The sequence below is a fragment of the Oncorhynchus kisutch genome, unplaced genomic scaffold (assembly GCF_002021735.2).
Source record: "Oncorhynchus kisutch isolate 150728-3 unplaced genomic scaffold, Okis_V2 Okis01b-Okis20b_hom, whole genome shotgun sequence".
NCBI lineage: Eukaryota > Metazoa > Chordata > Actinopteri > Salmoniformes > Salmonidae > Oncorhynchus > Oncorhynchus kisutch.
In genome coordinates this window covers 13,206,538-13,221,537 of record NW_022261978.1, presented here as the reverse complement: position 1 = coordinate 13,221,537, position 15,000 = coordinate 13,206,538, and the positions used below count along the sequence as shown (strand labels likewise).

General features: G+C 47.4%; 1 protein-coding gene across 1 annotated transcript in view; it reads right to left on the bottom strand.

Annotated features, from left to right (window-relative positions):
- The window catches only part of LOC116358849 (general transcription factor 3C polypeptide 1-like), an 83,834-nt gene that overhangs the window by 31,225 nt on the left and 37,609 nt on the right, over window positions 1-15,000 (bottom strand). Inside the window, 9 exon segments of the mRNA XM_031811092.1 lie at window positions 1,282-1,341; window positions 1,794-1,906; window positions 3,198-3,279; window positions 5,063-5,205; window positions 5,641-5,786; window positions 7,744-7,929; window positions 11,239-11,314; window positions 13,635-13,767; window positions 14,086-14,297. Coding sequence (XP_031666952.1) covers window positions 1,282-1,341; window positions 1,794-1,906; window positions 3,198-3,279; window positions 5,063-5,205; window positions 5,641-5,786; window positions 7,744-7,929; window positions 11,239-11,314; window positions 13,635-13,767; window positions 14,086-14,297 — 1,151 coding nt within the window.

The following is a 15,000-nucleotide window of genomic DNA, read 5'->3' as shown; positions in this document are numbered from 1 at the left end:
AAGTGCTTTGAGAGACTAGTCAAGGACCATATCACCTCCACCCTACCTGACACCCTAGACCCACTCCAATTTGCTTACCGCACAAATAGGTCCACAGACGATGCAATCTCAACCACACTGCACACTGCCCTAACCCATCTGGACAAGAGGAATACCTATGTGAGAATGCTGTTCATCGACTACAGCTCGGCATTCAACACCATAGTACCCTCCAAGCTCGTCATCAAGCTCGAGACCCTGGGTCTCGACCCCGCCCTGTGCAACTGGGTACTGGACTTCCTGACGGGCCGCCCCCAGGTGGTGAGGGTAGGCAACAACATCTCCTCCCCGCTGATCCTCAACACTGGGGCCCCACAAGGGTGCGTTCTGAGCCCTCTCCTGTACTCCCTGTTCACCCACGACTGCGTGGCCACGCACGCCTCCAACTCAATCATCAAGTTTGCGGACGACACAACAGTGGTAGGCTTGATTACCAACAACGACGAGACGGCCTACAGGGAGGAGGTGAGGGCCCTCGGAGTGTGGTGTCAGGAAAATAACCTCACACTCAACGTCAACAAAACTAAGGAGATGATTGTGGACTTCAGGAAACAGCAGAGGGAACACCCCCCCATCCACATCGATGGAACAGTAGTGGAGAGGGTAGCAAGTTTTAAGTTCCTCGGCATACACATCACAGACAAACTGAATTGGTCCACTCACACAGACAGCATCGTGAGGAAGGCGCAGCAGCGCCTCTTCAACCTCAGGAGGCTGAAGAAATACGGCTTGTCACCAAAAGCACTCACAAACTTCTACAGATGCACAATCGAGAGCATCCTGGCGGGCTGTATCACCGCCTGGTATGGCAACTGCACCGCCCTCAACCGTAAGGCTCTCCAGAGGGTAGTGAGGTCTGCACAACGCATCACCGGGGGCAAACTACCTGCCCTCCAGGACACCTACACCACCCGATGCTACAGGAAGGCCATAAAGATCATCAAGGACATCAACCACCCGAGCCATTATCATGTATTGATATTCATGTCATATAGTTGTCATGTGTTGATATTCATGTCAGATAGTTGTATTGTTGTCATGTGTTGATATTCCTGCCAGATAGTTGTCATGTGTTGATATTCCTGTCAGATAGTTGTATTGTGTTGATATTCCTGTCAGATAGTTGTCATGTGTTGATATTCCTGTCAGATAGTTGTATTGTTGTCATGTGTTGATATTCATGTCATATAGTTGTCATGTATTGATACTCATGTCAGATAGTTGTATAGTTGTGTCTCCTACCTGTTGAGAGAGTCCTTGGTGTTCTCATCTGACATGTCCTCCAGGGTGTACACCTTAAACCTAAATGACATCAACAACACACATCGGCCAATAGGAGAGCGCAGGAGTGGGTTTTCATCAGATGTTCTGTGTGTCTGTGTTACCGTGAGGTGTGTGTGTTTTTATAAGTGTGAATGAGTGTCTGTGCTACCGTGAGGTGTGTGTGTGTATGAGTGTCTGTGTTACCGTGAGGTGTGTGTGTTTTTATAAGTGTGTATGAGTGTCTGTGTTACCGTGAGGTGTGTGTGTGTGTATGTGTGTCTGTGTTACCGTGGGGTGTGTGTGTGTGTATGTGTGTCTGTGTTACCGTGGGGTGTGTGTGTGTATGAGTGTCTGTGTTACCGTGAGGTGTGTGTGTTTTCATAAGTGTGTATGAGTGTCTGTGTTACCGTGGGGTGTGTGTGTGTGTATGAGTGTCTGTGTTACCGTGAGGTGTGTGTGTTTTCATAAGTGTGTATGAGTGTCTGTGTTACCGTGAGAACAGCTGTGTCTTGGTGTCAGGGATGGTGACATCACACGACCCGGAGGCGGAGCTGAACTTCTGTCTGAGTAACGACACAAACTCCCGGAACACTGTAGAACATTCCTGGAACAAACACACACAGATTAACTAACACACAAACACACACAGATTAACTAACACACACAGATTAACTAACACACAGATTAACTAACACACACAGATTAACTAACACACAGATACACACAGATTAACTAACACACACAGATTAACTAACACACAGATTAACTAACACACACAGATTAACTAACACACAGATACACACACAGATTAACTAACACACAAATTCACACAGATTAACTAACACACACAGATTAACTAACACACAAACACACACAGATTAACTAACACACACAGATTAACTAACACAAACAGATTAACTAACACACACAGATTAACTAACACACACAGATTAACTAACACACAAACATACACAGATTAACTAACACACACAGATTAACTAACACACAAACAGATTAACTAACACACACAGATTAACTAACACACACAGATTAACTAACACAAACAGATTAACTAACACACACAGATTAACTAACACACACAGATTAACTAACACACAAACATACACAGATTAACTAACACACAAACAGATTAACTAACACACAAACAGATTAACTAACACACAAACAGATTAACTAACACCAACACAGATTAACTAACACACAAACAGATTAACTAACACACAGATACACAACACCTGTGTCCTGGATGGTGGAGCAACGCTACAGCCTGGAGTGTCGACCATGTTAAGACAGCTGCCCTCAGACCCAACCTCTCAACCTGCTGCCTCAGACCCAACCTCTCAACCTGCTGCCTCAGACTCAACCTCTCAACCTGCTGCCTCAGACCCAACCTCTCAACCTGCTGCCTCAGACCCAACCTCTCAATCTACTGCCCCCTGACCCAACCTCTCAATCTACTGCCCCCTGACCCAACCTCTCAATCTACTGCCCCCTGACCCAACCTCTCAATCTACTGCCCCCTGACCCAACCTCTCAATCTACTGCCCCCTGACCCAACCTCTCAATCTACTGCCCCCTGACCCAACCTCTCAATCTACTGCCCCCTGACCCAACCTCTCAATCTACTGCCCCCTGACCCAATCTCTCAATCTACTGCCCTCATACCCAACCTCACAACCTGCTGCCCCCTGACCCAACCTCTCTAACTTCTGCCCCCTGACCCAACCTCTCTAACTTCTGCCCCCTGACCCAACCTCTCAATCTGACCTACTGCACTCAGATCCAACCTCTCAACCTGCTGCCCCCTGACCCAACCTCTAGCTTCTGCCCCCTGACCCAACCTCTCAATCTACTGCCCCCTGTGTGTGTGTTACCTTGGGGTCGTTGGGGTCGTGTTTCCTTCCCTGTAGTTTCGCAATCAGCGGCTTGTCCTGGTACACCTCCGCCAGACAGATCCTACAGGACAACACAGCGTGTCCATTACAGATCAACACAGCGTGTCCATTACAGATCAACACAGCGTGTCCATTACAGATCAACAGGTGTGTCTGTGGGTTTAGATAGTGTGTGTTGTAACATACTTGTAGTTGAGCTGTGTCTGTGGGTTTAGATAGTGTATAAAGTACTTGTAGTTGAGGTGTGTCTGTGGGTTCTTCAGTATGTAACGTACTTGTAGTTGAGGTGTGCCTGTGGGTTTAGATAGTGTGTGTTGTAACGTACTTGTAGTTGAGGTGTGTCTGTGGGTTCTTCAGTATGTAACGTACTTGTAGTTGAGGTGTGTCTGTGGGTTTAGATAGTGTGTGTTGTAACGTACTTGTAGTTGAGGTGTGTCTGTGGGTTCTTCAGTATGTAACGTACTTGTAGTTGAGGTATGTCTGTGGGTTTAGATAGTGTGTATCGTACTTGTAGTTGAGGTATGTCTGTGGGTTTAGATAGTGTGTGTTGTAACGTACTTGTAGTTGAGGTATGTCTGTGGGTTTAGATAGTGTGTAACGTACTTGTAGTTGAGGTGTGTCTGTGGGTTCTTCAGTATGTAACGTACTTGTAGTTGAGGTATGTCTGTGGGTTTAGATAGTGTGTATCGTACTTGTAGTTGAGGTATGTCTGTGGGTTTAGATAGTGTGTTGTAACGTACTTGTAGTTGAGGTGTGTCTGTGGGTTCTTCAGTATGTAACGTACTTGTAGTTGAGGTGTGTCTGTGGGTTCTTCAGTATGTAACGTACTTGTAGTTGAGGTATGTCTGTGGGTTTAGATAGTGTGTGTTGTAACGTACTTGTAGTTGAGGTGTGTCTGTGGGTTCTTCAGTATGTAAAGTACTTGTAGTTGAGGTATGTCTGTGGGTTCTTCAGTATGTAAAGTACTTGTAGTTGAGGTGTGTCTGTGGGTTTAGATAGTGTGTGTTGTAACGTACTTGTAGTTGAGGTGTGTCTGTGGGTTTAGATAGTGTGTGTTGTAACGTACTTGTAGTTGAGGTGTGTCTGTGGGTTTAGATAGTGTGTGTTGTAACGTACTTGTAGTTGAGGTGTGTCTGTGGGTTCTTCAGTATGTAACGTACTTGTAGTTGAGGTATGTCTGTGGGTTCTTCAGTATGTAACGTACTTGTAGTTGAGGTGTGTCTGTGGGTTTAGATAGTGTGTGTTGTAACGTACTTGTAGTTGAGGTATGTCTGTGGGTTTAGATAGTGTGTAACGTACTTGTAGTTGAGGTGTGTCTGTGGGTTCTTCAGTATGTAACGTACTTGTAGTTGAGGTATGTCTGTGGGTTTAGATAGTGTGTATCGTACTTGTAGTTGAGGTATGTCTGTGGGTTTAGATAGTGTGTTGTAACGTACTTGTAGTTGAGGTGTGTCTGTGGGTTCTTCAGTATGTAACGTACTTGTAGTTGAGGTGTGTCTGTGGGTTCTTCAGTATGTAACGTACTTGTAGTTGAGGTATGTCTGTGGGTTTAGATAGTGTGTGTTGTAACGTACTTGTAGTTGAGGTGTGTCTGTGGGTTCTTCAGTATGTAACGTACTTGTAGTTGAGGTGTGTCTGTGGGTTCTTCAGTGTGTAACGTACTTGTAGTTGAGGTATGTCTGTGGGTTCTTCAGTGTGTAACGTACTTGTAGTTGAGGTATGTCTGTGGGTTCTTCAGTGTGTAACGTACTTGTAGTTGAGGTGTGTCTGTGGGTTTAGATAGTGTGTGTTGTAACGTACTTGTAGTTGAGGTATGTCTGTGGGTTCTTCAGTATGTAACGTACTTGTAGTTGAGGTATGTCTGTGGGTTCTTCAGTATGTAACGTGATCGTCGTCCAACAGACGGAGAGGTTTTATCCAGAGACTCTTCAAACTCTACGTGGAGCAGATCCCTCACTACACACCACGGGACGAAGGGCCTGCGGAGCTACAACACACAGAGTTCTAATACACACAGAGAAGAACCAGCAGAACCAGGACTACAAGACAACAGAACCTTGAGCTGGAGACAGACAGCGGGAGAGAGACAGAGAGAGAGAGAGAGACAGACAGAGAGAGAGACCAGAGAGACAGAGAGAGAGACCAGAGAGACAGAGAGAGAGAGAGAGAGAGAGAGAGAGAGACAGAGAGAGAGACAGAGAGAGAGACAGAGAGAGAGACAGAGAGAGAGACAGAGAGAGAGACAGAGAGAGAGACCAGAGAGACAGAGAGAAGACCAGAGAGACAAGAGAGACAGATAGAGAGAGAGAGACAGAGAGAGACAGAGAGAAAGACCAGAGAGACAGAGCTCGCGAGAGAGATGTTGAAGTGTGACACCACTTCATATCATGAGAAGTGGGCGTGTGGCAGTGTGTGTGTCTACCTTGCGGTTCAGGAAGTGTGAAGCGACTCTACAGAGGATGAGTACAGAGTCCTCGCTGACGCTCCATGTTACTCTCTGTCTGGTCATCATCATCAGAGCTTTGTGGTCTGCTGCATCATGGACTGGGGGCCGCTTTCTAACCTCGACTGCGCACACACACACTATAATTATCATCCCGGGCGGCCAAACCCTCCCCTAACCAGAAAACGCTGGGCCGATTGTGCCTCCCGGGTCGCCCAGGACCCGGGAGGCACAATGAGACGCACGCAGTGCCTGAGATGCACGCAGTCCCTGAGACCGCCCAGACGCAGTGCCTGAGGCCGCCCAGACGCAGTGCCTGAGGCCGCCCAGACGCAGTGCCTTAGGCCGCCCAGACGCAGTGCCTTAGGCCGCCCAGACGCAGTGCCTTAGGCCGCCCAGACGCAGTGCCTTAGGCCGCCCAGACGCAGTGCCTTAGGCCGCCCAGACGCAGTGCCTTAGGCCGCCCAGACGCAGTGCCTTAGGCCGCCCAGACGCAGTGCCTTAGGCCGCCCAGACGCAGTGCCCGAGGCCGCCCAGACGCAGTGCCTTAGGCCGCCCAGACGCAGTGCCTGAGGCCGCCCAGACGCAGTGCCTGAGGCCGCCCAGACGCAGTGCCTGAGGCCGCCCAGACGCAGTGCCTGAGGCCGCCCAGACGCAGTGCCTGAGGCCGCCCAGACGCAGTGCCTGAGGCCGCCCAGACGCAGTGCCTTAGGCCGCCCAGACGCAGTGCCTGAGGCCGCCCAGACGCAGTGCCTGAGGCCGCCCAGACGCAGTGCCTGAGGCCGCCCAGACGCAGTGCCTTAGGCCGCCCAGACGCAGTGCCTTAGGCCGCCCAGACGCAGTGCCTGAGGCCGCCCAGACGCAGTGCCTTAGGCCGCCCAGACGCAGTGCCACTCAGGAGGCCAACCACAATGGGACTTGTATTAATAGTTTTCGTTACAACCCACATAATGCATTAAAAATATGAAATGAAATGTTTTGTTATAATCTAACGAAACAGAACTAAAAAACCCTCGTCTCAGCACTTTCTTCTTCTGTGGTGTTTTGACCTGTGTGTCTGGACTCACCTTTCTTCTTCTTCTGTGGTGTTTTGGCTTGTGTGTCTGGACTCACCTTTCTTCTTCCTCTGTGGTGTTTTGGCTTGTGTGTCTGGACTCACCTTTCTTCTTCTTCTGTGGTGTTTTGGCCTGTGTGTCTGGACTCACCTTTCTTCTTCTTCTGTGGTGTTTTGGCCTGTGTGTCTGGACTCACCTTTCTTCTTCTTCTGTGGTGTTTTGGCCTGTGTGTCTGGACTCACCTTTCTTCTTCTTCTGTGGTGTTTTGGCCTGTGTGTCTGGACTCACCTTTCTTCTTCTTCTGTGGTGTTTTGGCCTGTGTGTCTGGACTCACCTTTCTTCTTCTTCTGTGGTGTTTTGGCCTGTGTGTCTGGACTCACCTTTCTTCTTCTTCTGTGGTGTTTTGGCCTGTGTGTCTGGACTCACCTTTCTTCTTCTTCTGTGGTGTTTTGGCCTGTGTGTCTGGACTCACCTTTCTTCTTCTTCTGTGGTGTTTTGACCTGTGTGTCTGGACTCACCTTTCTTCTTCTTCTGTGGTGTTTTGACCTGTGTGTCTGGACTCACCTTTCTTCTTCTTCTGTGGTGTTTTGGCCTGTGTGTCTGGACTCACCTTTCTTCTTCTTCTGTGGTGTTTTGACCTGTGTTCTCTGGACTCACCTTTCTTCTTCTTCTGTGGTGTTTTGGCCTGTGTGTCTGGACTCACCTTTCTTCTTCTTCTGTGGTGTTTTGGCCTGTGTGTCTGGACTCACCTTTCTTCTTCTTCTGTGGTGTTTTGACCTGTGTTCTCTGGACTCACCTTTCTTCTTCTTCTGTGGTGTTTTGGCCTGTGTGTCTGGACTCACCTTTCTTCTTCTTCTGTGGTGTTTTGGCCTGTGTGTCTGGACTCACCTTTCTTCTTCTTCTGTGGTGTTTTGGCCTGTGTTCTCTGGACTCACCTTTCTTCTTCTTCTGTGGTGTTTTGGCCTGTGTGTCTGGACTCACCTTTCTTCTTCTTCTGTGGTGTTTTGGCCTGTGTGTCTGGACTCACCTTTCTTCTTCTTCTGTGGTGTTTTGGCCTGTTTTTTCAGTTGAATGGTTCTCTTCCTCTTCTGCTTCTTCCCTCCTTTAACCAGCCGGTTCCTACTGGACGGCTCAGTGGAGATGTGGACCTCCTCCAACCTCAACCCTGCTGGGACCCCCTGCTTAGAGGACTGGGGCCCGGGGAACTTGGGGCCTTCAGGGGACACAGAGATACACACACACACAGTACCAGTTAAAAGTTTGGACACAACTACTAATTCAAGGGTTTTTCTTTATTTTTACTATTTTCTACATAGTGGAATAATAGTGAAGACATCCTTGCCAAGCTGGTCCCAACATCACATCCACATCCACACAACAACATCCCCTCCACATCAACATATACCCTACACATCCACACAACAACATATACCCTACACATCCACACAACAACATCCCCTCCACATCAACATATACCCTACACATCCACACAACAACATCCCCTCCACATCAACATATACCCTCCACATCCACACAACAACATCCCCTTCACATCAACATATACCCTACACATCCACACAACAACATCCCCTCCACATCAACATATACCCTACACATCCACACAACAACATCCCCTCCACATCAACATACACCCTACACATCCACACAACAACATATACCCTACACATCCACACAACAACATCCCCTCCACATCAACATATACCCTACACATCCACACAACAACATCCCCTACACAATAACATACACTCTACACATCCACACATCAACATATACCCTACACATCCACACAACAACATCCCCTACACAATAACATACACTCTACACAACAACATATACCCTACACATCCACACAACAACATCCCCTTCACATCAACATATACCCTACACATCCACACAACAACATCCCCTCCACATCAACATATACCCTACACATCCACACAACAACATCCCCTCCACATCAACATATACCCTACACATCCACACAACAACATCCCCTCCACAGCAACATACACAGTGGGGTAAAACATTATTTAGACAGCCACTTAGTTATCACTTTTGCCTCATGGCAAGGTGCTCCATCATGCTGGAAAAGGCATTGTTCGTCACCAAACTGTTCCTGGATGGGAGAAGTTGCTCTCGGAGGATGTGTTGGTACCATTCTTTATTCATGGATTTGTTCTTAGGCAACATTGTGAGTGAGCCCAGTCCCTTGGCTGAGAAGCAAACCCACACATGAATGGTCTCAGGATGCTTTACTGTTGACACAGGACTGATGGTAGCGCTCACCTTTTTAGCGCGCACTGCGCCCGGCCCGCCACAGGAGTCGCTGGTGCGCGATGAGACAAGGATATCCCTACCGGCCAAGCCCTCCCTAACCCGGACGATGCTAAGCCAATTGTGCATCGCAGCAAAGGACCTTGTGAAGATGCTGGATGAAACGGGTACAAAAGGATCTATATCCACAGTAAAACGAGTTCTATATTGACATAACCTGAAAAGCCGCTCAGCAAGGAAGAAGCCACTGCTCCAAAACCGCCATAAAAAAGCCAGACTACGGTTTGCAACTGCACATGGGGACAAAGATCGTACTTTTTGGAGGAATGTCCTCTGGTCTGATGAAACAAAAATAGAACTGTTTGGCCATAATGACCATCGTTATGTTTGAAGGAAAAAGGGGGAGGCTTGCAAGCCGAAGAACACCATCCCAACTGTGAAGCACAGGGGTGGCAGCATCATGTTGTGGGGGTGCTTTGCTGCAGGAGGGACTGGTGCACTTCACAAAATAGATGGCATCATGAGGTAGGAAAATTATGTGGATATATTGAAGCAACATCTCAAGACATCAGTCAGGAAGTTAAAGCTTGGTCGCAAATGGGTATTCCGAATGGACAATGACAAGGAGGACTACAAACCTGACTCAGTTACACCAGCTCTGTCAGGAGGAATGGGCCAAAATTCACCCAGCTTATTGTGGGAAGCTTGTGGAAGGATACCCGAAACGTTTGACCCAAGTTAAACAATTGAAAGGCAATGCTACCAAATACTAATTGAGTGTATGTAAATTTATGACCCACTGGGAATGTGATGAAAGAAATAAAAGCTGAAATAAATCATTCTCTCTACTATTATTCTGACATTTCACATTCTTAAAATAAAGTGGTGATCCTAACTGACCTAAGACCCTACGCATCCACACCACATCATATACCCTACGCATCCACACCACATCATATACCCTACGCATCCACACCACATCATATACCCTACGTATCCACACCACATCATATACCGTACGCATCCACACCACATAATATACCCCACGCATCCACACAACATCATATACCGTACGCATCCACACCACATAATATACCCCACGCATCCACACAACATCATATACCGTACGCATCCACACAACATCATATACCGTACGCATCCACACCACATAATATACCCCACGCATCCACACAACATCATATACCCTACGCATCCACACAACATAATATACGCCACTCTCTTATCCTCTGGGGGGGGGCATGGTCATCACTCTCTTGTCCTCTGGGGGGGGGGGGGGCATGGTCATTACTCTCTTGTCCTCTGGGGGGGGGGGCATGGTCATTACTCTCTTGTCCTCTGGGGGGGGGCATGGTCATTACTCTCTTGTCCTCTGGGGGGGGGGCATGGTCATTACTCTCTTGTCCTCTGGGGGGGGAGCCATGGTCATTACTCTCTTATCCTCTGGGGGGGAGCCATGGTCATTACTCTCTTATCCTCTGGGGGGGAGCCATGGTCATTACTCTCTTATCCTCTGGGGGGGGGGGCATGTCATTACTCTCTTATCCTCTGGGGGTGGGGGGGTGGTCATTACTCTCTTATCCTCTGGGGGTGGGGGGGTGGTCATTACTCTCTTATCCTCTGGGGGGTGGTCATTACTCTCTTATCCTCTGGGGAGGGGGGGGGCCATGGTCATCACTCTCTTATCCTCTGGGGGGGGCATGGTCATTACTCTCTTATCCTCTGGGGGGGCCATGGTCATTACTCTCTTATCCTCTGGGGGGGGGGGGGCATGTTGTGGCCTGTCTGTTAGCTTGCATGATTCTGGTCATTCTCCTTCCACCTCTCATCATAGAGCTGTTTTCTCCCACAGGTCTGCCTCTGACTGGATGTTGTTCTGTTCGTCACACCATTCTCAGTAAACCCAAGACGCTGTCGTGTGTGAAAAGCCCAGGAGGCTGTTTCTGAGGTACTGGATCCGGAGCGCCTGGCACTGACGATCATACCACACTCATAGTCGCTTAGGTCACTTATTTTGCCCATCCTAACCGTCAATCAAACAGTAACTGAATGCCTTGATGCCTGTCTGCCTGCTTAATATCACAAGCCACGGCCACGTGAATGAAGGTCGATAGGAGCGATCCATTTAGGTGAATGGGGCGGTGTGCCTAATAAACTGACCGGTGAGTGTGTATAGATGTGAAAACACAAACAGGAGTGTGTAACTCACCTCTATCCATGGTCACATGTTTGGTCAGTAGACTATTCAGTCTCACGGTGTTACTGGACTCGTACTGGTTGTTGCTCTAGAACACAATATATTCACCACTTACAATTCTAGAGCACTGAAAGGCTTACAATTCTAGAGCACTGAAAGGCTTACAGTTCTAGAGCACTGAAAGGCTTACAGTTCTAGAGCACTGAAAGGCTTACAGTTCTAGAGCACTGAAAGGCTTACAGTTCTAGAGCACTGAAAGGCTTACAGTTCTAGAGCACTGAAAGGCTTACAGTTCTAGAGCACTGAAAGGCTTACAGTTCTAGAGCACTGAAAGGCTTACAGTTCTAGAGCACTGAAAGGCTTACAGTTCTAGAGCACTGAAAGGCTTACAGTTCTAGAGCATTGAAAGGCTTACAGTTCTAGAGCATTGAAAGGCTTACAGTTCTAGAGCACTGAAAGGCTTACAGTTCTAGAGCACTGAAAGGCTTACAGTTCTAGAGCACTGAAAGGCTTACAGTTCTAGAGCACTGAAAGGCTTACAGTTCTAGAGCACTGAAAGGCTTACAGTTCTAGAGCACTGAAAGGCTTACAATTCTAGAGCACTGAAAGGCTTACAATTCTAGAGCATTGAAAGGCTTACAGTTCTAGAGCACTGAAAGGCTTACAGTTCTAGAGCACTGAAAGTGCTTACAGTTCTAGAGCACTGAAAGGCTTACAGTTCTAGAGCACTGAAAGTTGAGATGATTTATATTTCTATAGACACAACATAACAATAACGGTTTATTTGTGTGTTTTAACCTTTATTTAACTAAGCAAGTCAGTTAAGAACAAATTCTTATTTTCAATGACAGCCTAGGAACAGTGGGTTAACTGCCTGTTCAGGGGCAGAACGACAGATTGGTACCTTGTCAGCTCGGGGGTTTGAACTTGCAACCTTCCGGTTACTAGTCCAACGCTCTAACCACTAGGCTACGCTGCCGCCCCGTGTATATGTGTGTATGTGGGGGGTGTTTTAGTGTGTGTGTGTGTGTGTGTGGTGTGTGTGTTTGTAGTGTGTGTGTGTTTTAGTGTGTGTGTGTGTGTGTGTTTTAGTGTGTGTGTTTTAGTGTGTGTGTGTGTGTTTTAGTGTGTGTGTGTGTTTTAGTGTGTGTGTGTGTGTGTGTGTGTGTGTTTTAGTGTGTGTGTGTTTTAGTGTGTGTGTGTGTGTGTTTTAGTGTGTGTGTGGTGTGTGTGTGTGTTTTAGTGTGTGTGTGTTTTAGTGTGTGTGTGTGTGTGTGTGTGTTTTAGTGTGTGTGTGTTTTAGTGTGTGTGTGTTTTAGTGTGTGTGTGTGTGTTTTAGTGTGTGTTTTAGTGTGTGTGTGTTTTAGTGTGTGTGTGTTTTAGTGTGTGTGTTTTAGTGTGTGTGTTTTAGTGTGTGTGTGTGTGTGTGTGTTTTAGTGTGTGTGTGTTTTAGTGTGTGTGTGTGGGTGTGTGTGTTAGTGTGTGTGTGTGGGTGTGTGTTTTAGTGTGTGTGTGTGTGTGTTTGTTTTAGTGTGTGTGTGTTTTAGTGTGTGTGTGTGTTTTAGTGTGTGTTTTAGTGTGTGGTGTGTGTTTGTTTTAGTGTGTGTGTGTTTTAGTGTGTGTGTGTTTTAGTGTGTGTGTGTTTTAGTGTGTGTGTGTGTGTGTGTGTTTTAGTGTGTGTGTGTTTGTTTTAGTGTGTGGGTGTGTGTGTGTTTTAGTGTGTGTGTGTTTTAGGTGTGTGTGTGTGTGTGTTTTAGTGTGTGTGTGTTTTAGTGTGTGTGTGTTTTAGTGTGTGTTTTAGTGTGTGTGTTTTAGTGTGTGTGTGTTTAGTGTGTGTGTGTTTTAGTGTGTGTGTGTTAGTGTGTGTGTTTAGTGTGTGTGTGTTTTAGTGTGTGTGTGTTAGTGTGTGTGTTTTAGTGTGTGTGTGAGTGTGTGTTTTAGTGTGTGTGTGTTTTAGTGTGTGTGTGTGTGTGTTTTAGTGTGTGTGTGTTTAGTGTGTGTGTGTTAGTGTGTGTTAGTGTGTGTGTGTTTTAGTGTGTGTGTGTTTTAGGGTGTGTAGGTGTGTGTGGTAGTGTGTGTGTGTTTTAGTGTGTGTGTGGTTTTAGTGTGTGTGTGTGTTGTTTTAGTGTGTGTGTGTGTGTGTGTTTTAGTGTGTGTGTGTTTTAGTGTGTGTGTTTTAGTGTGTGTGTGTTTGTTTTAGTGTGTGTGTGTGTTTTAGTGTGTGTGTGTGTTTTAGTGTGTGTGTGTTTTATGTGTGTGTGTGGGTATGTTTTAGTGTGTGTTTAGTTGTGTGTGTGTTTTAGTGTGTGTGTTTTAGTGTGTGTGTGTTTTAGTGTGTGTGTGTTTTAGTGTGTGTGTGTTAAGTGTGTGTGTTTTAGTGTGTGTGTGAGTGTGTGTGTGTGTTTTACCCTCTTGGTTCTCATCAGATGACAGGTCCAGATCCAGTTGCGTTTGAGGTGTCCGAAGAACTCAGAGTCCAGACCTCCTGCTCCTTTCCCGTCCCCTGGTATTACTGCTGTGGAACACACCTCCCTGCTGCCCCTACACACACACACACACAAACACACACACACACACACACAGGTTACACACACACACACACACACAGGTTACCCACACAGGTTACACACACACACACACACACAGGTTACACACACAGGTTACACACACAGGTTACACACACAGGTTACACACACACACACAGGTTACACACACACACACACAGGTTACACACACACACACACAGGTTACACACACACACACAGGTTACACACACACACACAGGTTACACACACACACACAGGTTACACACACACACACAGGTTACACACACAGGTTACACGTCTCTCTCCCCCTTACTTGAGCATGTGTTCCAGGTGACGGAACTTGTGGCGGTCTGTATCCACGGGAACCCCGACTGGCCCCTCCTGGGATTTGGAGGCAGAGCTTCTCTTCGGACGCTCCTTCCTGATCACGCCTGGGAGAGAAAGAGGGAGAGAGGGGGAGAGATGGAGAGAGAGAGAGACAGGGAGAGAGACAGGGAGAGAGACAGGGAGAGAAATGGAGAGAGGGAGAGAGAAATGAGAGAGAGAGAGAGAAATGGAGAGAGAGGGAGAGAGAAATGGAGAGAGAGGGAGAGAGAAATGGAGAGAGAAATGGAGAGAGAGGGAGAGAGAAATGGAGAGAGAGGGAGAGAGAAATGGAGAGAGAGGGAGAGAGAAATGGAGAGAGAGGGAGAGAGAAATGGAGAGAGAGGGAGAGGAGAAATGGAGAGAGAGGGAGAGAGAAATGGAGAGAGAGGGAGAGAGAAATGGAGAGAGAGGGAGAGAGAAATGGAGAGAGAGGGAGAGAGAAATGGAGAGAGGGAGAGAGAGGGAGAGAGAAATGGAGAGAGAGGGAGAGAGAGGGAGAGAGAGATGGAGAGAGAGGGACAGAGACGGAGAGAGAAATGGAGAGAGACGGAGAGAGGGACAGAGACGGAGAGAGAAATGGAGAGAGACGGAGAGAGGTGACAGAGACGGAGAGAGAGGGACACCGAGAAATGAGAGAGAGGGAAAAAGGGAGAGAGAAATGGAGAGAGAGGGAGAGAGAAAAAATGGAGAGAGAGAGAGAGAAGGAGAGAGAGAAATGAGAGAGGGAGAGAGAAATGGAGAGGAGAACGGAGAGAGAAATGGAGAGACGGAGAGAGAAATGTAGAGAGAGAAGAGAAGAGAGAAATGGAGAGAGAGAGAGTGAGAAATGGAGAGAGAGAGAGGAGAGAGAATGGAGAGAGAG